General features: G+C 38.3%; 2 protein-coding genes across 2 annotated transcripts in view; one reads left to right on the top strand and one right to left on the bottom strand.

Annotated features, from left to right (window-relative positions):
- The window catches only part of atp10b (ATPase phospholipid transporting 10B), a 23,172-nt gene extending 6,199 nt beyond the window's left edge, over positions 1–16,973 (top strand). The window contains exons 7-21 of the mRNA XM_030145457.1: positions 52–304; positions 1,707–1,900; positions 3,612–3,770; positions 5,007–5,550; positions 6,490–6,590; positions 6,687–6,813; positions 6,901–7,085; positions 10,411–10,678; positions 11,109–11,185; positions 11,269–11,394; positions 11,478–11,678; positions 13,330–13,410; positions 13,549–13,653; positions 13,887–14,062; positions 15,005–16,973. Coding sequence (XP_030001317.1) covers positions 52–304; positions 1,707–1,900; positions 3,612–3,770; positions 5,007–5,550; positions 6,490–6,590; positions 6,687–6,813; positions 6,901–7,085; positions 10,411–10,678; positions 11,109–11,185; positions 11,269–11,394; positions 11,478–11,678; positions 13,330–13,410; positions 13,549–13,653; positions 13,887–14,062; positions 15,005–15,290 — 2,883 coding nt within the window. The 3' untranslated portion in view covers positions 15,291–16,973. The remainder of the gene's footprint in view (positions 1–51; positions 305–1,706; positions 1,901–3,611; positions 3,771–5,006; positions 5,551–6,489; positions 6,591–6,686; positions 6,814–6,900; positions 7,086–10,410; positions 10,679–11,108; positions 11,186–11,268; positions 11,395–11,477; positions 11,679–13,329; positions 13,411–13,548; positions 13,654–13,886; positions 14,063–15,004) is intronic.
- fbxl3l (F-box and leucine-rich repeat protein 3, like) lies at positions 16,230–22,954 on the bottom strand. Its single transcript, XM_030145458.1, has 5 exons — positions 22,535–22,954; positions 20,949–21,315; positions 20,559–20,681; positions 20,127–20,298; positions 16,230–18,737 (listed from the first exon to the last, which is right to left on the bottom strand). The coding sequence occupies exons 2-5, from the start codon at positions 21,312–21,314 to the stop codon at positions 18,094–18,096; spliced, it is 1,305 nt and encodes a 434-aa protein (XP_030001318.1). The 5' UTR covers position 21,315; positions 22,535–22,954; the 3' UTR covers positions 16,230–18,093.

Raw genomic sequence — 22,954 nt, 5'->3', positions numbered from 1 at the left:
GCTTTCTTTATTTGATAAATGTCAAACTTAACCTCCTCTCCTCTCCTGTAGGTCTTGATTCCTATCTCCCTCTATGTGTCCATTGAGTTAGTGAAGATTGCTCAGATCTTCTTCATCACTAATGACATTGACCTGTACGATGAGGAAACAGACAGTCAGATACAGTGCAGGGCCTTGAACATCACAGAGGACCTGGGTCAGATTGAATACATCTTTACAGACAAGACGGGCACTCTCACTGAAAACAAGATGGTGTTTCGCCGATGCTCCATTATGGGAACTGAGTACCCACACAAGGAGAATGGTAAAACTTCACACTGGACATTAAAGTTGGTCTGCTGTACCTGTACTGTTGTGTCTCCACATGTATTCATTATGTTAACATGGTCCTAGATCAAGAATTTAAGCAGGTTACACTTATGCAGTTACAAAAGTTATTCCTTCAAGAGAGAATTTATTTTCACACATGGTTAACAGACAGAACTGGCCAAACGGCCTTTTGCTTTATCCAGAGGAATCCACTTCAAAGCCGTTGTAATGTTTAAAAACATGATCATTTATTTCATAGGTGTAGTGAAAAACTCCAAGAATGATACAGATTTACAGTAAAAAACAAAACAAACAAACAAAAAAAAAAACAACACAAAAAGAAACCATATGACTGCAGCTTGTTGCCTTCATACTGCACTGCAGTCAATTAACTTTGCGACTGACCAAAACAGGCAAGAGGATCTGGGTGGAGAGTAGAGCTCCACACCTACTTCTGTGACCTCCACTTAGGGTTATTGTTAGGGTTAAGGTGATGTTTCTCTGGAATCTCTACTTACATGAGCTCCAGTTTCTTCGGCCTTCAGCAGCTAGAATCATGTCAAAGCAGGTGCAGTCTCTTAAAGAAACAGTAACAAACAACTGCAGCTATACACCATGAAGCTAAAAGTCAAATCCACACAATGTATGCAATGGTCATTTTTAACAAATGCTAGAAAACTACAGAAAGCCCATAACACATAGCAGGTCAGTTCTTATCTCATACACAGATCATGTAAATACTTGTCAAGACCTCCTAAACTCAGACCAGACACACTTTAAAGTCACTATGTCCTGGCTGTCTTAATCTATCACAAAGCTAACACTATATTGCAAAGTATATATTAAGGCAGTCTACGTATCTTGCTGGGTAACCGTTGTCCTGCAAAACAACTCAAAGTATAGCCCACATGTGTGGCTAACATGAAGAACTAATTTTTGCTAAATCTTTTCTGAGTGAAGGATGAAAAGATTTATTCCATGTTTTGATAGGCCTGAAGCAATAGATTGCTAACCTTGACTATATGAGTCGAGTTATCGGTTGCATGTGTAGCTAGAAGATTTACATCTGTGAAAACATTTTGGTTTTGATACTGAGACAAGTCTCCAAACCAACTGTAGTCTTGGGTGCTACAACACTATCACACATATTTAAGCATTCAAAAGTCACTAACCCAGTTTTTCTACGTATCAGTTGGAGATAATGTTGACAATGAATTGAGTTCATTGTTTTGGTTTTCTTTTTATATCCTGAACTGGCAAGTAGAAAGTGTTATTTTGATAGAGGGATAAACAAGCGCACACAGTTTGACCTGACATGACATATAACACAGACATGTAGAACAGTAATAACCTATAGTACATTACATAGATGTCAAAATGTTCATGGGTGTTTGCAGCCATCCGCCAAGCTGTCCTTACTGAGCCAGATTCAGATGAAGAGGTCATCTTCACCCAGGCCCCACAAGCTCTACAGACTCAGTGGTCTCTGGACTCTGATGATGTCAACCGCAAAGACACAATGCATCATCATGGAAGCAGGCGCAAAGTCCCAGGAACTGCCCATAGCGATGTGGCCTTCAGCAGTCCACTGGTAAGATGATTACTCAGTCAGAAAGAAAAGCTGATGTTTTCAGTCTGGTGGAGGGGCAGGAGGGAGGAATGCTTTGGTTTGATATTTCAAGGTGTCTGATGCAGGAGGTGCATGGGGAAACGCTGTGGTGGTGCTATCCTTCACTGCTCTATGTAAAAGTAAGAGTAACAGCTTTCTTAGTGAGTTTATGCCTTTGCAGTATAGACAGTGTCAATAACAATGCATTTATTTATGGAACTTTATCCATCCATCATTTTCTAAACTGGTTATCCTGCAGGAAGGGTTACAGGAGACTGTAACTTATCCCAGCAGACAGCGGCAGAGCAGGAAAAACATCCCACACATTTTCATAATTAAAAATCAGTAACATTTTAGAGGCTTATATTTAAAACTTAATGATGTCCTGTGTAAGTAGACAAGATCTTCCACTGTTTTGTTGGATATATCATCAAATTGGTCTGGGTTAAACGTTATGGCCCGGTACAATCAGTAATTAAAAAAAAAAAGGAAAATGTGCTCATATGTTGTGTCTTTGTACGTGCCATTATTTATTGCATCATATTTACAGTATTAACTATAATATACTGTTTGTGTATTTGGTGGGGCTTGTGTGATGTCTGAGGGCAGACTTTGGTGTTTAGATGTAGTTTGTATGGTTTTGAGTGGAGAGTTACATGGAAGCTTGAAGCTGGTGAAACTTAATAGTTACACCTTTATGTTTAGAATTTAGGGAACATACATTTTTTGCAACAGTCATCTCTGTGGTCATACCAGACACATTTTAAAATTTCAAGCAAACTTTAAACCCTTGACCACTCTTAAAACTAGAAAAGCACTCGGAGAGCACAGACCTCTGCCAAGGCAGATCAGTGCGCCCCCCCCGCCCCCCCCATCACCACCAAATTTTTTATCATTTGTTCCTTGTGCCAGCATCAATATTTCCTGAAATTTTCATCCATATCCATCCATAATGTTTTGAATTATCTTGCACACGGACAGACAGACAGACAGACAAACCAACGCTGGCAAAAACATAACCTCCTTGGCGGAGGTAATAGATCCTTATGTATGAATCCACACTCCGAAGACCTCGAACTACCATTTGTTTACCCAAATCTGACCCATCCTTGTGTCAAAAGGCCTCATGGTCCCAGTCCCCACTGCAGATGGCCGAGCTGTTTGTGTCAGTGATGAGCACATCCATTTTGGCTCAAAGTTGCCCCTGTGTCTGTGGCAGGACATATGGTCATGCTGGGCACCGTTTGGCACAGATCACCGATGTCACACAAACTGTAAACGTGCACTATAGTTTAGTCATCACCGTCTTCATATATAGTACAGTAGCTCTGTCTATTTTTGTCCACAGGGCAAAGAGCAGCTGCCTGGAGGAGCAGGCGGAGACAGAAAAAGTCTGGTGTTTATTCCACCAAGGATTTTGGTGCTGATGCTCAGCACTAAGCCCATATTTAGGTGTTATCATGCTGCGTCTCTAACAGAGCTCAGTGTTTCAATGAATGGAAAATTCCTGCTGTCTTTCCAAACTGACTCCTATCCATATTTCTTTTTTCTGTCCCTATAAACTTTACTTGTAATTTTTTAATGTACACAACAGAGTTTTCTGAAAAAGTTAATGCATTTCTCCCCCTTAGCGAGGGATGGTTTGTGAACTTAAAGCTTCTAATTAACAAACTGATTAACTTTACACCAATAGGAAACTGAGGTGACTCCAGACAAGAAGCTGCTTCAGCAGATTAGCGGGGCAGAGAGCACTAGCGTCAGCCGGAAGATAGATGCCTACCTGGACTTTTTTCTGGCTCTCGCCATTTGCAACACTGTGGTGGTTTCCATGGCAACAGCTCAGAGACAGAGGGTGAGTGCTGAGTTTTCTGTGGATGTGGATGAGAGGTGGAGATGGAGGCGCAGTAAGAGAGCAAAGATGGATGGAGGATTTGTTCTCTTCAAACTCCCTGTATACAAAAGTTATCTAACTAGAGCAAACTTTTCTTTTACAGATCACTGACGAGTCTTGATCATTATTTTATAATTACTACACAGAGTACCTTGATGCAATACTGCAGTCAATTTCCATAATTTAATCAGCAGAAGACATAACAACAAAGTCTGCATTCTTCTTATCAGCCTCTCGGATTTAGTTTCATTTTTAAACGTTTTTGTGAATTACTGAGATTTCCTCTTTCATCAGTGGTCAGTACTAATTTTCTTCATTGCCCACTGAAGCCGCAGATGTAAAGCTCAGAGACTTCACTAAATTAGACGCATTGTACAGAGAGATTTGCAGGGGCCATTGAGGTTGCCATTATTAATTTGAGTTCCTGTTGCTCTTGACTGTGCTGTGTGTTTTCCCCTTGAGCTTGAAGGTAAAAGCACTTCAATTAAACAGTGAATGTGGATGACAAGGTTGTTTATGAATGCTTGTGTTAAAATTTTACATTAAATTGTCACTGTAAATTTTGTCAGGTTTAACCCAGAAAGATCCAAACAGCCACTGGTGACAAAGACCATTTACTGATGTAAAATGTTTAATACCTGTTGATCCACTATTCCTATCAATACATGTAAATAACTGGTGTAAAATGCAGTTTGTCATGTTTTCATGGTCATCAGATATGACCCATTTGGACGTTCAGAGGCTTCGTAGTGAAAGTGGATAAACCATCATCTTCTACAATGTTGATTTACCAGTAAAACCCATAGAGTTTGATCAGTGACAGTGGATGGAGACACTTAGTTTTATGTTCAGTTAATGATAGATTTTACTGAAAAAGTCTCTTAGATTTTACTGAAAAAGGCTCTTTTTCTACAGTTTTCTCCATTTTTATATAATGACCTTTGAATTTACTCTGAGCTTTTATGAGCATCTACACGATCAGTGAATTAAACATAGGAAAATACATGACTTACACTGAAAAAGCGCAAATTGAAAAGGATAATATTACAATAAATGGTAATAAAATACTTAAGATAGGTTAAATATAGTGGAAAAAATCATTTGGGACCTGCCACAAAAGTAGTTTTGGGTCTTTATGGGAAAATGATGAAATAAAAACAAACACCACATAAATTTGGAATTTCTTTATTTTTTCAGGCAGCTGGGCATCTGCACTCCTTTCAGACAAATAATCCACTAAATCCTCTGTCCAGCTTCGTGAGGACGGTGAGCTCGCTTCGGCGCAGTCTCACCTCCTACCAGCGTAAGTCCAAGAGGAACCGTACCATCTCGGTGGACTCATCTATAGAGGAGGACCACTTTAATCCCCCTGTGAAACTGGAGGGATCTGGAGGCAACACTGGAGCCCAAACATGTTCACTCCATGTCCCACGCAGTAGCAGTGAACCTGCAGTGACCCCAGATATGGTGTGCTATGAAGCAGAGAGTCCAGACGAGGCTGCGCTGGTGTACGCAGCCAAAGCATATGGCTTCATCCTGCTGGGCCGCACCCCTGACAGCGTGACAGTGAGGCTCCCATCTGGGGAAGACCTGAGATTTGAGGTGCTGGACACCTTGACCTTTGACTCCAACAGGAAGAGGATGTCTGTTTTGGTGCGACATCCAATCTCCAAAGAGTATGTGCTGTATACTAAAGGTGCAGACTATGCTATAATGGAACTCCTTGGTACCCCATATGCAGGTATGTTCAGCATTAGAAGTAACTTATAGAATCCAAAGTTACATTACATTACAAAATATAGAGCTGCAAAAAGAAAAGTCATCATTTAGATTTACTGTAACTGAGTGTTTAATTGGATAAATACTGCAGTGATTAATATGTTTCGGCTGGAAACTAATTCTTTAACTCATAGTGAGTAAATCCTTTTTTCTTAAACATCATCAGTTTGATAGAGAACATAAAGATCAGACTGTGTTTCATTGGAAAAAGGTCAGTGGTCTGATGAGTCCACATTGACCCTGTTCCAGAGTGACAGGAGTATCAGGGTGAGATGAGCTGTGGATGAAGTGATTACCCATCATGCCTAGTGCCTACAGTACAAGCCTGTGGGGCCAGTGTCATGATTTGGAGTTGATTCAGTTGGTCAGGTCTAGGTTCAGCTAAATTGTTTGTTTAAAAAAAATTATGGAAATCCATTGTTTGACATCGCATATTAGTTTATCAAACTTTATAAAAATGATGCTGCAGTGAATAAGTGCTGTGATCAAATTTAAAGGCAGTATCTAACTGTCATCACTTGTATTTACTCAAAAAACTGTCATGAAATTACAGTAAATAATCTGATTTAGATGTTTCTGCAGGGGACTACAGGACCCCTTTCAGTCTTGGAAAATTAGGTTTTAACTGTAAAATTAAAAAGAGGTCTAACATTACTGTACAGGATTGGTGTAAATGTATATTTTTGGACATTTCTGCTTTGTTGAGAAGTAAAGGTAAAGCAAGAGTAAACTTAATCAGATGTAAAAAATTAGATTTTTAAAGAAATAAAGTTACATTTTAAGATGATCTATAACCTACTACATATCAAAAGGAAAAGGATTTGTGCATGTGAAATATCTGAATGTAAATTTTACAGTATTAACATTAAACTATACAGATGATTGCATTATATTTTTCCAGAACGGCTCAAAGGGAATCAGAAGAATATAGCAGCAGATACTCAGCAACACCTTGACTACTACGCTAAAGAGGGGCTGCGTACTCTCTGCATTGCAAAGAAGGTACATGCACTGATAAAGTGTATTAGTATCAAGTATATAATCTGTTTCTTTTCACATCAGGAGCTGCTCTTTACCTCTCTGTTGTGTGTGCTGCAGGTTTTGAGTGGCAGGGAGTATGAAAGCTGGTCAGCAGACAGACATAGAGCTCTGGCTGCTATAGAGAACAGAGAGCAGCTCATCATGGACACTGCTGTGCAGATAGAAACAAACCTTACCCTGCTAGGTAAAGAAAAAACTCTTAATAATGTGTGTGAGTGTTATAAATTCTGTCTATAATCAAGTCTGACTTTGGAAATGTCTCCTCCTGCAGGGGCGACAGGCATTGAGGACCGTCTACAGGAGAACGTCCCGGACACCATCACAGCGTTGCGGGAGGCAGGGATCCAGGTGTGGGTGCTGACGGGTGACAAGCCAGAGACAGCTGTCAACATTGGCTATGCCTGCAGGCTACTGGAAGAAGAAGACCTGGTGATTAACATGAGCTGCAAAAACAAGGTGAGGAGGCCGCTGTCTGCCTCACTGAAGGTTGGCTGCTTGATTCAGAGCCTCTTAACGATGACAAATAAATGATGGATCATCTCTTTTTGCCTACATTTACAATTTGTTTGAATAAAAATGAGCTGTGGGATGTACAGTACTGTGCTTTGTTGGGGTTGAAATGAGCATACATATTTATTTCACATTGCCTTTTCTTCAGATACAACAATAAAATACAGAAAATATGTGCACAGCCTTAAAAGGCACAAAAAAAAGCCCTGATTTAAATGTATTGTAAAGCTTAAAGTCACTTTTTAATGTGACCCCATGACAAGAAGCCGCACAAACAGTTAAAAAAGTCTGACATGTTGAATGACACCTGGTAGAAAACATCACACAATTAATGCAATAAATCTCAAACTGTCTGAACAAAATGGATAAAGGCATTATGCAAAGATCACAATAAATACTACCAATTTGTTTTATAGAAGATATTTATGTCCCTGAAATGTTTTGCTTTTAATGCATTGATTTTTCTTCATAGTTAAGCAGTTAAAAGTCAATCAATTTTTAAGTTAAAGACATCCTCAAAAAATGTGGGTCCCAAACTCTTACTGAACATAATAATCAGATTTAGACTCTTTAAATGCAGAATTTGGGGGACTTATTCTGGTGTTCTGATCTGATCAGGTTCCTGAGTTTTCACTGTGAACTAGACAACTCTCAGTTTAAATGACCAAAGCTTTTTGACCACTTTTACATTTTCCTAAAGGTCAAAGCCTCATATTTCCATCTAAAAACAGACAAGGTGTCAGATGTGGGGTCCTGCTTCTTTGAGGTCATTAAAGATCTGGAAGCAGAGGGATGAGTCCTTCATAACACCAGGGCCATGTCTAATCCTCCCCCAGCCTCAAATAGACTGAAATTACCTGTCGACTCTTTGCTTCTGTAACCAATGTACAAGGAGGCTTTTGGAGCAAAGGGGCCGCCTCGCTCCCATCAGACGGGACTGTTCATTGATGATGAATGAAGCGAGGTAGCCCCAGTACAATAATATACTTTCATATCTAATTAGCAGTCTAATATTCAGCTCTCAGAGGAAATACCTCTTCTATCATGTTCCATAGCAGAGGCATGTTGGTAATGAACTATTTTTACTTCTATGAAAAAGGTCCAGAGGGATACACTCCCACAGTTATCACCATGCCACACCTAATGAAATTTAGCCAGCAAAAGACAGATTAAACAAACGCAGAATGTGACCATGTGTGTTTTTTACATTGTGTCAATTTTCCTTTTGGCTAAGAGGTCAGAGTTATTTACAGACAACAATGATGAGTCTGATGGGACCAGAGCCTCATAATTACCAGAGTCATGATGAACATGACTCAAGAGCAGAGTAAAATATTCATTTGTCAGCACATACACTGTTTTCTAAAGGCTGCTATGACATCGTCAAATGGTTTATTTAGCCTGAAGCGCATTACTTATTACCCCCCGAAGGAGAGGCAAGAGGTACTGTTTTTGGTTCGGTTTGTTTTATTGTTTCTTTGTTTATTTAACACTCTAGCAGCAAAGTTATTGGTTGAATTCATACCAAATTGGGCTTATAGATTACCAGTGACCCAGAATAGGTGTCATTACATTTTAGGAAAAATAGGTCAAAATTTAAATTTTTTAATGAATTTTTTCCCCATTTACTTATAATGGACAAAATTTCACGTCTGTATCAGCAAAACTATTGGTTGAATTCATACCAAATGGGTTTATACATTGCCAGTGACCCTGAATAGATGTAGTTACATTTTGGGAAAAGTAGGTAAAAGTTCTAATTTTTTTTATGGATTTTTACCTCCGCCAAGGAGGTTATGTTTTTGCCAGGGTTTGTTTGTTTGTCTGTCCGTTAGTGTGCAACATAACTCAAAAAGTTATGGACAGATTTTGATGAAATTTTCAGGGTTTGTTGGAAATGGGATAAGGAAGAAATGATTAAATTTTGGTGGTGATCGGGGGTGGGGTGTGGCCCACGGGGGGGGGCCACTGATCAGCCCTGGCGGAGGTCTGTGCTCTCCGAGTGCTTCTAGTTAAAATCTTTTTACCTCTCCCATTTACTTACAATGGGTGAAATTTCACGTGTCTATAAAAACATGAATTTTGTTTCAATTCATTTTAAACTTGGCACATATATAGATGCAACTGATATGCTGACATCAGCACACGCATAGACATGATGACATCAGCTGCATCGATGCCAAAATAAGCTACAATATGTGCGAGGTCCGGGGTTTGTTGTGCCTGGCACCACTGGTTTTATTTATAGTTTTTTGCAGGGCTGTAAATAGTGTATTTATTGCCTTAAATGCTTTATTAAGTATTAAGAAAATGCAGTAAATATGTGCACAAAACACACACACACACACAAAACAATGCACATGAAAAAAGTGTAAATTACAAATAATATTAAGAAATGTTCAATATGGATTCAACCAAACCTGAGGATTAGTTCAGTAAATCTAACATTACCCAAGCAAAACAAGTCAAACCTATTAGGAAGAAAGGGAGGTCGCATTAAATATATATATATATATATATATATATATATATGTATATATATATATATATATATATATATATATATATATATATATATATATATATATATATATATATATATGTATATATATATATATGTATATATATGTATACATATATATATATATAAAAAACTAATATATTTTCTTTTCTTTAATTTCTTTGCTGTATTTTCCAGTTGTCACCATCTATGGTCACCGACACCCTAAACTAGATTTAGGTTTAGAATGAAAATAGAGTACACTGGTTAGATGTCATTTGAGGGAAAAAAAACTCTTCTAGTTTCTATTTTAAGTTCAGTTTGAACATGACTCAAAAATACCCCTAAACCTGAATCCAAACCCTAAAATGAATTGTTTGTGATCCGACAGATGTGTGGAATGCATGTTAATACAATGAAAATACATGTTTGTTACTGAATTAATCAGGATTCAACAGCTCTGGTGAAAGCGGGTTTAAAATTTGAAGTATATTTTAACTGATCGGACAGAAAATACCTGTGTTACAGAATGGTTATTAATGTGCTGTAATTACAAAACGTATTTTATTTTCTTTGTCTAAAACTTTTCTCTGTGGATTTAAGTGTGGACTGATTGACCTGAACCAATGAACAACATCAGCCATACATAAGACAAAGCAGAAGCCGGGAGCAATACATTGTTTTCACTTCCACTGATCTGTTACTAAAACAATGAACTGATTATCTAAATTACTGCTGAATGATTTAATTGAACAATGCTTTTTTTTCCAGCTCACTTGCACATCCATCCTGGACTGCACTCTGGAGGAGGTGAGGAGGTACGTAGCAGACCCCCGTAATGTGGATACGACCCCAGACATCTCGCTGGTGATTGACGGACGCACCCTGGCCATGACTCTGTCCTCAGATCTGCAGGAGCGCTTCGTGGAGCTGGCGAAGCACTGCCGCTCTGTGCTCTGCTGTAGAGTCACACCCTTACAGAAGAGCGCAGTGGTGAAGATTATCAGGGAGAAACTCAAGGTCATGACGCTCGCTGTGGGTAAGACACCATAAGTGAACTACAAGCACATCTGTATGAAGGCATCTGCATTAGACTGATCTGACAATATTTTACATCTGAATCTGACTGATTAAGACAAGCGTTTTGTAAAGATAGATGCTGGAATACAGTTTCTTTCCTATTTCTTCGTACGTTATTTCAAATTTCTAGGTTCTTTTTATTTTATTCTTTTACTAAACCATCAAAAACTCAGAATACATTACTACCAAAGGGCATAAATCTCCATGTATCCTGAAAAAAATCCATGTAATTTATAGTTTTATTTATGGTTTTCTGATGTTTCCAGTCAAATGTTTTTACTAAACCAGATTCAACCTTGGCCTCGTCCTTTCAGATCATAGAAAACAAATAGATAAACAAAGCAACTTCAGTGTGTCTTGTTAAACTACCCTTGTCTCTGTGTCTTCAGGGGATGGTGCTAATGATGTCAACATGATCCAGGCAGCTGATGTTGGCATTGGGATATCTGGGCAGGAAGGGATGCAGGTCAGAACCCATGTCTTTTCATTTAAAGATGTGCTCTCTTCCTCATGTTTGAGCTTTTCATGATGTTGCTTCATCCTCTGCAGGCGGTCATGATGAGTGACTTTGCTATATCGCGCTTCAAACACCTAAAAAAGCTGCTCCTGGTTCACGGACACTGGTGCAACAGTCGACTGGCAAACATGATCATTTACTTCTTCTATAAGAATACGGTTAGTTTTGTATCTAAAACTCTGCATGGCTCCATCTGCGCTTGTTTCTCATCTGTTATTACTGAACATGACCTTTTTCACAGGCCAACGTGAACCTGCTCTTCTGGTATCAGTTCTTCTGTGGCTTCACTGCTACTGCCATGATCGACTACTGGCTGATGATTTTCTTCAACCTCTTCTTTACATCTGCACCACCTATAATGTTTGGCATATTGGACAAGGACATTTCTGCAGAGATGCTGCTTGGCGTTCCTGAACTGTATAGGACTGGACAGGGCTCAGGGGTCAGTGCAACTATCAAATAACATAAAAGAACATACTAGACCTGCTTATATGTACTGCATTTGGGAGGAATGGGCCAGTAATATGTTAATAATAAAAAACTTGTTAACCCTAAAAATTCTAAACAGCTGTTGGTCTAACCCATAAAGACCCAGTGCTACTTTTGTGTCAGTTCCCAAATGAATGTTTCTCCCTATTTAACCTTTCTTAAGTGATTTATCACCCTTTATTTTATTATTATCCTCTTAATTTTGCATTTTTCAGTGTTAATCGGGTATTTTTCCCTATATTTAATTTGCTGATCATGTAGATCTTCATAAAAGGTCACAGTATAGTTGGGGGTTATTATATCAGAAACATAAAAAATTGAAGAAAAAGTGACTTTTTTAGTGAAATCTCTCATTAACTGAACATAAACCATGTGTCTCAATCCACTGTCATTGATCCGACTCCATGGGCTTTACTGGTGAATCAGTGTTGTAGAAGATGACAGTGTTTCCACATTCACTACGGAGCCTCTGAACGTCCAAATGGGTCATATCTGATGACCATTAAAAGATGACAACCTGCATTTTACACCAATTATTTACATGCATTGATAGGATTAGTGGATCAACAGTTATTAAACATTATAGATGAGAAGATGCTTTTGGTCGCAGGTCTTTGGGTCTTTACGGGTTAAAACACGAATTCTATCAATATATTTGAATAAATCAGGTAAATTGGCGTTTCTCAGATTTGCACCTGCATCATATGTGTCTTTTTGGATGTTCAGAAGATCCATAGTGAACGTGGAAATACAGTCATCTTCTGCAACATTGATTCACCAGTGAAACCCATGCAATTTACCAAATAACAGTAGTTGTAGGACACTTGTTTTGTGTTCAGTTAATGATATACTTTGCCGAAAACATCACTTTTTCTTCAGTTTTCTCTGTTCTGATATAATAATCCCTAAGGTTACTCTGAGCTGTAAAGAATGATCAAGAAGTTAAATATAGGAAAAAAGCTGGTTTTTACAGAAAAATGTGTGATAAATCACATAGGAAGGGTTAAATGTGCACTGCAAATTATTATTTTTTTTACCAAGATAAAACAAAAAACTTAGATTTAGAAGTATTAGATAATTTATCTTGTTTTAAGAGTTAATTTCTTAATTTAAGTGTTCATACATCTGTAGACATGCTTATTTCTAGATTTAACAATCTTTATTCAAGAAATCTTATCAACTGAAATTATCTTCAAGGTTCAAGGTTCAATTAATTTGTCATTACATGTATATACATGAAACGAAATCAGTACTCAGGACCAGCAATGTACATCGTAAAAATTCCTATGAAATTAGTCCTATATTAAAATAATATCAGTAAAACCTAACAAAAAAAATAATGCATAAATAATGCAGTGCAAGATGAAAATGAACAGCATGTTAAAACAGGATTGCTGCATGGACAGATATTTCACTTGTTTTGAGTACCTACCTTTTTCCTCAGATTTAGAGTTTTTATCTTGTTTTTAGACACCCTTTTTTGCAGTGTGGGGAAATTTTCATTTGGAAGTCACCACAGAAATAGTTCTAGGTAAATGGTTAATATTATAACAATACGTATATTGTTTTATTGTTCTATAACTTTCCATCTTGTTTGCGTTTAGGAATACAGGTTTTCAACTTTTTGGGTGTCCATGCTCGATGCTTTCTATCAGAGTCTAGTGTGCTTCTTCATTCCATATTTGGTAAGAAAAACATTTACATTTACCAAAACTGAGCAATACCACATCTGTCATGGTGAAATGTGTGAGATAAGCATTGATTTTACTGGTTCGATGCTTTTGCCAAAATTCTTCCAACATGTTTTTTCGTCTTCACTTCAGGCTTACCGAGGTTCAGACATGGATATTTTTAGCTTTGGAACACCTGTGAACACAATTTCTTTATTTACCATCCTGCTTCACCTGTCAATAGAGATCAAAGCGTGGGTGAGTGTTAAACTGATGGATATCTAAATCTAGATGTGATCACAATATACAGTTCCTCCAGTGAGTGAAGGTATCATTGTTAAATAGCTTCAGTTGCTTTTCATTTAATTATGATGTGATAGATAACCGTGTTTACAGCAGCTAGAAACACTGAATGCTTATTCCTCACATTATTCTACTCTGTTTTATAACTGATGGGACTCTTACTGTGGTTTTGATTGACTGGTTTCTAGACCGTGGTTCACTGGGTAATCATGCTGGGCAGCGTGGCTCTGTACTTCATTGTGACGCTGGCCTATAGTGCCATCTGCGTCACCTGCAATGCATACTGGACCCTCCAGAGCCAGATGGTAGACCCCATGTTCTACCTGGTTTGCATCATCACCACTGTGGTCGCCCTTCTGCCCAGGTACCATCATGAATCCTGCATCCATCGCTATGGAAACGCACTGGAGAATACTAACAAACTGCGGCCAGTTTCCATTTCATACTTTGTTAATTGTAATCATAGACTGAGCAGGAGTCTTTATTTGTTGCTCTTTTTTATGTGTATATGTGTATTGTTTAGCTATATCTAAAAAAAATTGAGTAAGATTCCTGTTATCTCTGCAAATCAGTTGAACTAATAAACTGAAAATTAGTATTTTAATGTCTTATCCCTAATCCAACTTTTTTGGTTTATGTGCAACTAAATTAATTATAAATCACAACACCAGGAAAAATATCATCCTCAGTGGATGCCATATTAAAGCTTTTTATCCTGTAGGACAATTTATTCCTTTCCTTTTCTTTTCGTCTTTTGTTATTTGCTCTTAAATTGGTCAATCCATTGTTGATGTTTTTTGTGATGTATGTTGGGACAGAGTAAATATTAAACATACAAGCATCACTGTTAAAGCAGTCCTTTTTCAGCAGAGAAAAGTCTGAAGATGACCAAAATGATTTATCCTACTTTAAAACAAACAAAATCCTTCTGGTTGGAATAAACCACTAGAGATAAAGTTAGTAACTGATGATGAAACTGATGTTGTTTATCATTTTTATGGATCACATCTGAATTTCTTTTATAATCCTTCCCAAATAACCATGATTTTTTTTTATGTATTAAGTTTATATGACAGCGCATTTAACAGGACAAATGATTTGTGTACATTGTTATCTTGTGGTGCGTGAATGCATGATAAAGTAATGAAGTAATGTGGATTGTGAAGGTCATGCAGGACTGCGTTCTTCCTCTTGGTAGCTGATGCTTCTCAAAGTGCTGATATTTAGAGGGAATGCTGTGATTTACATCAAAGGGCCGCATATTTTTCTCTGGCCTACTTTCTCACCACCATACTCTCTCCCCCAGGTACACGTTTCACGTGCTGAAGAACTCTATCGCCCCCTCCCCACTTGAACAAGCCAGGCATTTGGATCGGATGGACCCCATCACGAGGGATCAGTGGATCAAGGAGTGGAGGAGCTTCAGGGGTGGTGGGCAGGTCAAACGCTCCGGGCTGTCTGTCCCACCCTCTCCCACCCTGGGGACATCTGTGGAGGCTTATCCCCCCTCTCCCACCGCTTCTGAAATCACGGGGGATGAATTCACACTGAATGTGATCTCTGAGAACTATAACAGACCTGTACACACATGAGAAGAAGAGACTCACTGCAGTCTAATGGACAAAAACTGCACTGCACTAAGATTATTATTTATTCAGGAGGCTGTAAATAATCTGAAGTGGCATACGAGTGGAAACATCACAGTTGTGATTCATTTCTTGGGGGATTGGTGTTAATAATCTGGAGGAGAAATCGGTCCTTTCTTACTTGTGACAATTTATTGATTGGGGTGATGAGTCTGTTTTGTAATGAGCTTCTCGATGAGAAAGCAGGCCCTCTCCTCTTACTCAGCTCATAACAAGCTTCCATAGTGAACACATAAGCCTATTACATTTCTGATAGGTTTTCAGAGCACAGTGGTAACCCAATTAGTCATGCCTCCCACCCCTCCAAAAAGTGGCACTTTTCCAGAACAAAATGCTTAGCTGGTTTAATTTATTCTTCTCACCTAGACATTCCAAACATCTGAAAAACACCATGTCATCAAGGCAAAGACAAGTGAGATTTGAGATAATGTATTGATAGGCTGGCCTGAGTTGTTTTATGTATTAAATGATCTGTGGAAAGTACTATGAAAACATTAAAAATGTATTTTCCTAATATATGTGAACACTGAGCTTTGTTTTATTTCAACTGCAGTGAGATAATACAAGATAAAAAGGTTAAAAAAAAAAATCTAAACAAAACACATACATGCTATGGGGTCTGTTGTTTTTTTTATATGGAAATGGAGTGTGCACTAGTCAAATCCACTTGTAAAAGGGCTGAGTTATCATTGGCATACTTCATTATACTGTAGCAGCACTGCTTATGTAAGGTCCCACAGAATCCAGTTGGATCCTTGCTGCCCTCTAGTGTCTAAACCAAAGAGCTGCACAAAGGTCAAATGGGACACTGAGCGACATCACATATTAAAATAAATTGAGGCAGATAAGGCTGTCTGTGATGATATATGAAAAAACAACAACACATAAATTAAAGCTCCTTTTATTAAAGTACATACGTGAGCAAAACAAGCCACAGACCGCAACTACAGTGTCACTGCTGCTCATGCATCAAAATCAGTTATGATGAGTAACATTATATAGCTTTTACTACAGTGCATCATGGGGCACAATGTGGCACTGGATACTATGGAATTATTTACATGTATTACAATGGTTTTGTGCAAAATAAATGTGTACAAAGTAATAAAAAGATATTAAAATAACATCAAGCTCTAAATACAATGTATTTGGCAATTTTGTGAATCAAAGAAGCAAATATGAACCTTAATAAACATTCTGAGAACATTCATTAAAAAACTACATCTAAAAGCATCTTAAGCACATTAATTATGCTTGGTGCAATTTTGAATACTCCATTACATGTCTTAAAATTAACTCGAGTTAATATTTGATTCTCTGATTTATATTATTAATATGAAAAATAAAAGTCGTCTTATATATTATTATGTATTATAGTATATTAAGTTACTTAACTACACCAACACTTGAAACACATCAAAATGAGGCCCATCATTACCATCAAAACCACGAAAAGGTTAATGTGTCACTACTTATAATCAATCAAGTAATACACTATACATCATCCTGTAATAGTTCATTACTTGCATTTTTCATTCTATACCCTTGTACTTTTACATGAGTAAGTTCTGAATTAATTACTTTACCATTAAAAGTATTTGCACACTGTGGTGCTTCAACTTTACAAAAGTAAAAGATATGAATACTGCCTCCACATATGAATTTCTGATCACAACCTGTGGAACTTGACGTTCATCAGCACTTTAACACATACATCTTAAACAGATGCAATAAAAACAGCAAAAAATATAGTAAGAAATGTCAAGCACCTAAATAAATATTGGGAGAGGACAGTAGAGAACCTTAAAGTCTCAACAAACTCTGCTCTTTATTGGCTTTTGTTTGAAGACAGGCTGACCTGTCCAACCAGTCTGTGAGTTTTGGTTTTCTTTTTGTTTTTTTTGACGAGAAATATATCATGAAACTGCCACGCCATGGAATATCTAAATATCCATCTGTAACAACAACATTTAAGGTAATCAAACTAAGGTAAATCAACAACATTTAAGCGAAAGTCAATTAAAGGTTTTCAATAAATATAAAAGTCTGCAAACAATCAAAACTAGACTAGAAACAAAAGACACATTGTATTTCACATGAAGGTGTGGCAGAACTGGAAACTCTTGTTCTTGTTCTATATTAATCTCACGTTTGTTGGTGATTTCTCTGACATTGGTCTGACCAACTGAGTCCAGGCAGGTGTGCCAAACTGTACTCTGCAAAATGTTAGAAGTCATGGACTGAAGCTGAAACAGATATGGGAATTTACTTCCAAATTAATGATAAGTAACTTTGGAGATCACATGGATTTTCTTTGAAACATTCAGTTTTTGCAGGATGAGAGATGCTTGAAAAGTGATCAACCAGAAGATGGCACCCATCGTATATACTGAAGAAACAGAGTGATGGTACATTTAGATCATGTTATAAACAAGTGCATGAGTACATGGTGGCACTGCACAAAAATCTTTCATTACAGACCAAATTTCCACAAAACAATATCTATGCATAGCAAGAATGATTTGTAGAACAAAAGCACATTAGCTTCACATGTAATCTTTAGGAATGAATCCCCTTCTAAAAGCTGATGATGATGATGATTGATATTCATATCATTCAGTAACAACAGTAACTGTCAAAATTTTTGACATATTGTCTTAAAGTACCTCAGAGAACATGTACTCCAAATACTGTAATCGTACACAGGGTCATATGGCTCTGTCAACCCTCCACTCTGGTTTCTCTTACCTTACCAGGTGGGCATCATATCAGGGAACCATATGCGGCCGAGGTGCTTTGACACCTCACTGTGGATCTGCTCCATGTTATAGGTGCTGTCTGGGATCAGGACCTCCTCCATGATTGACAGTTGAGTCAGCCTGCCTCCACACATCTTCACAAACTCCACAAAGCCACTGCAGGTGACCTCACACTCCCCTAGACCGATGGCCGTCAAGCTTTTGCAGCGTTCTGCGATGCGGATCAGTTCCTCGTCCAGTGGCTCCAGGCCGTTGGCGCAGACCACCAGCTCCACCAGGCGGGGGCAGTTCAGTCCGATGCGGCCCAGCATCTCTTTACTAACTGCCCGGCCAAAGTACAGGTGTGTGACGGGGGTCTCCTCACGAAAAAAGGGCTCAAACTCCTCCTCATAGAGAAAGAAGTACATGACGATGTTGACTTTAGGTGAGTGTCGGACCAAGGCCTCCCAGCTGCTCTTCTTGATGGTGTGGAAGTGGGTCTGGCTGGGGTTTTCACTCACCACGTCAATACGCAGGTGTTCCAAGTGGACATGTCTTTCAGAGGAGAGAGCGAGCAGGAGCTCATCACTCAGAAGATGGTAGTTCAACGCCAGCTCCCTGAGTCCATGGCATTGATCTGCCACACAGAGGATACCTGAGGAGAGAGACAAGTCCCAAGATTTACAGGTTCAAAAGACTGTAGGCATCTTCAAACACTATAATAATAATAATAATTATTATTATTATTATTATTGTTGTTGTTGTTGTTGTTATCATAATAATCAGCAATTACCTGTGTTGGGAGGGTCACTTTTAAAATGTATTTCAGTACAAATTGCAGAACGCATGCACTTAAATGTAATTTATAACATATACACATTATTAATGTATGTAACAGTGTGAGTGAATGTGCCACTTCCACATTACAGCTCCCTAAAATGAACTGAACCTAGGAGTTACTAAGAATAAATGAAACCATCTGGACAACAACACTGGACACATCACATCTACAGCTTGTAAAATTTCCATTCCTGTTGATTTTAAATATTATCATGATAAAAATGTTCATGTCAGTTGCTGTAAATTATTATCATGATAAAGGTTAAGAAAAAACATTTCTTTTAAGTTTAGAGTTTGAAGTTTGATCCTGAGTGAGAGCTGAAGGAACTAAGTGGTTACTTGTGGTTTAAACACATTATTCATGGCCAGAATGTGAAAATTTCAGAAATCTAGAGATGGAACATTTAAAAATATTATAATGATTATGATGATATTAAAAATTTAACACTGAATAAAATTAAGTGAAAACCAACAAAACTAAAAGATGACAATGTAAACAAAATTAATCCTAAAGATGAAATAAAATAGTTTATTACAATACTATTGACTGCAATATAAAATTATATTATGATATTTTTCATTATCATTTTGTGGCCCAGCCCGTTGAACTCAATCTGTCCCGGCATTTTTGTCTATAATGTTATATTAACACAGGCTGCGGGATGAAAACACTATAAAAAGGCTGATCTACAGTCAGTTAGAGATTCAGTTGAGTAAGAAACTTGTGAAGTAGGTGTGCATAGCCTACGATAGTGCAAATATATTTTTGCAGTTTGTTTTAAACTAAGCACTTCTGAAAAATTAGTGATGCCTTCCAAACTTTGGCGCCAACAATACACACTTTAAAAACCAGTGCCTGTCTAATCATCAGTAGTCTTTGTATGTTACATGTTATTTGTTGTCCACTACTGTTGGGAGAAATGTGGGTTGTATTAATATATGTAGGTGTCACTTTTTTGCAAATAAAAACATTTTTAAAATTGCCCCCCCCAAAAACAAAAAAACAGCACCTTTAAGCATTCTATTGATTTTAAGAATGAAAATGTGCTTTGTTTACCATTTATTGTAAATGCAACTCAAGCCATGTCCTCATATTTTGCATTCTAAAAATGTAATTTAAATACACGTATTCTGTTACTTCCCCCACTGGCAGTTACTGTGCATTTCTTATATTTCTGAAATGTATTTCTTGTGCTGTAGTTACCAGCTGGGGAGACATGAGGACAGCTGCTCATCTTCAGCAACTTGAGTGTGTCACTGTTGTTGGCAACCAGCACCTTCAGGGACGGGTCATCAACTGGAGTGTCATCAATCTTGATAGAGGACAGTGACTTTGAGTTGACGAACACCACTGTCAGTGCAGACACAAAGTGAGCCTGAGGAGGAACACAAGCTGCTGATTAAACCCATATTTCTTTAGTCATCTCTGCCAGACAGCTATGCAGAATTCCATTTCTAAATTTTAAACTAAACTGGAGCGATAACTCATTTTTAGGGATGAAAATAAAAAAAAAAAACAGTTTTCAGGTTGATGTGCAAATGTCAAAGATGTGACTAATCTGGCTATTTGTGCGAAATAAATAGTGCAGCAGTACAAGTGTTGAGATATGGATATGAAACACGGGCTGTCTCCTACCTGAGACACGTCCATGAAGCTGGGTCGTGCTGTGGAAATCAGCCCCAGGGTCTTAATGGTACAGTTCACCAGCTGGGAGAGAATGTCACAGGCCGCCTCTGCAGATTCGGTGCAGCTGTCCACCTGATTTACCAGCAGTGATTCACCATCAGGTTAAAAACATAAAAACACATACACACACAGTGAAAGACGTAAAGATGGAGGTGTAAGAATCATCTCATGTCTAGATGTGTTAAGCCCACTAATGCCAAGACAGCTGGTGCGTCATGATGGATTCTGCAGCAGATGGTTTGGATTACAGTAAGCACATATTGTTTTTTAGCCGTGTTGTAAAAGTGGCAGTGAAACCAGAGGAGCAGAGAAACATGCGACACCAGAGATGGCCTTTACCTTGAAGCTGACGTACTGCAGGTGCTGGGCGTGCTTCTTAATGATCTGCTGGATGAGATCTGGGTGAGTGGAGCGCAGGTAAGATGTGGCCGGCTGGTTAAGCTCAAACTCAAACCTTCTCCAGAGATCAGGAGTGTGAAAGACGTCATTCCAGCGTCTGCACACAGAGGACGCCCTGGCTCGGTCCACGAGAGACAGATGCTGAAAGATCTGCAGGACGACATGGTGAGGCAGGTTACCCCAATCCTCCGTGAGACCCAGAGTGAAACTGGGTGGCCCCTGGTTTAGTTTTAGTCTCTTAGTCCTCTCCTCGTGGGTGGGAAAGGTTTGGCACTTTGACTTTAGACCTGTCCTTCCTCGTTTCATTCTGAAATAAGTGAGAGGAATAAGACATTATTAAAAGCATCATAGAAACAAAAACTCTTTTGAACAGTCTGAACAAGTGTGCACCTTAAGCTACTGAAAAGTTTTTAATAGCATATCAAAAAGGGGGAATCAGAAAGGACTGTATTTAACCTAAAATAAAAGTTTAAAGCAATGTTGCTGCTGGGATTTGAAGCCTTCAATGTCCTTCACATTAATAAATAAAATCAGCATATTTGCATGATCATTTTGATTAATATAACAGATATATCACACTGGGATCCATGCAAGCAAAAATGATGTAATACTGTACAAATATATTGTAATAGTGTAGGATTTGGCAATTGCATAACTTTAAATCCCAATTTCAACTCAACCATAACTGCAAACAACATTATGTTGATATTGTTTTAATCATCTCAAACTGAAAACATGACAAGGCAATGAAAACTGCATAATAATCTTAACTGAAAATGATTGCGTGGCATTATGTCATGCAAAACATGCAGTAAAATAATTGCCCCCCATTTAACTCCCCAAACTCACCTAACTTTCAAAGCACTTGCTACCAGATATAAACGATGTTATTACCTTTCCACGAAGATTTTCCCCTCACTTGTGAAAAATCTTGCTCCTCCAGTGCGTGAACAGACTGATGTAATCTGTATTAAATGCCTGAACCAGCCCACACTCCAAACCTTAACCTCATCTCATCTACGCCCATGGTTAACAGAGCTGCAGTTGTATATTAAACTGTGGGCTGCCAACACCCTATTAATAAACCGTAATTTCATAAACACATACTTGAATCCAGACTTGTCACATGGAGAACTTCTCAGACTCCTTTTAAAGACTTTCCAGCTCCAGGTTCCATCAGAAATGATGAGTTTTAACATTTTTTTCTCATATATACAACATACTGAAGTGTTATAACTTGACAACACGTGCCTCAGATGTCAAATGCAAATGTAAAAATGTAAACTCTGTCTTTAAATGAAGTTGTACTGAGTTAAGTTGACATTGGAATCAAAACTCCACCTATCTCCAGGTGAACAGACTCACACGTGGATCCTTTGTTAATAAAGCCTATGTAGGCTGTAAGAAGTCATAAATCACTGCTTAAACCTCCTTGTCATCTGTTTTCTACAAGTGATTTTCCACCACCAACTTCAACGCACTATTTTGACACAAATCAAAACGTCAATTAAACGCATTTTACTCACGTGACCCGCGTAAAATCATGATCTGTCTTCTGTGTTTTCTGCTCTGTCGGTGAAGAAAACAGTGTTCACTCGGAGCCATGACTGGAGAAATGCTGGCTGTTGTTGATGTAGGACAGCAGGAGAGGCTCCCGGAATAAGCTCTCCTCACGGCTTTAGAGACAGCTTGACGGGCGCAACCGAGCAACCGGTACACGTGAGTGGAGGAAAACATGGATCTGCTGAGCTGCATCTCATCTCCAACCACCGTGATGCATGCTCAACCCGAGAGGGCACATGTGAACAGGGGCTGCCCGGTCACTCTGCACCTTATTAAACACAATCTGCACACATATGCATTTCACTGGTTTATGTGTGTGTACTCAACAAGTTTATGTTTCTTTCTATTTTTGCGCGCTTTTATTTTCGTGACCCACGAGCGCA

The sequence above is a fragment of the Sphaeramia orbicularis genome, chromosome 10 (genome assembly GCF_902148855.1).
Source record: "Sphaeramia orbicularis chromosome 10, fSphaOr1.1, whole genome shotgun sequence".
In the NCBI taxonomy this organism is placed as follows: domain Eukaryota; kingdom Metazoa; phylum Chordata; class Actinopteri; order Kurtiformes; family Apogonidae; genus Sphaeramia; species Sphaeramia orbicularis.
The sequence above is the reverse complement of the archived record's forward strand: the minus strand, read 5'-3'. Positions and strand labels throughout refer to the sequence as shown.

Excerpts from the sequence above, each read along its gene's own strand:
- fbxl3l (XM_030145458.1), bottom strand. The coding sequence starts at position 21,314 with ATGAAACGAGGAAGGACAGGTCTAAAGTCAAAGTGCCAAACCTTTCCC. Across the intron at positions 20,299-20,558 it reads GCTTCATGGACGTGTCTCAG|GCTCACTTTGTGTCTGCACT; the intron begins GTAGGAGACAGC and ends GTTCCTCCTCAG. Across the intron at positions 18,738-20,126 it reads TCCTCATGTCTCCCCAGCTG|GTATCCTCTGTGTGGCAGAT; the intron begins GTAACTACAGCA and ends CTCTCTCCTCAG.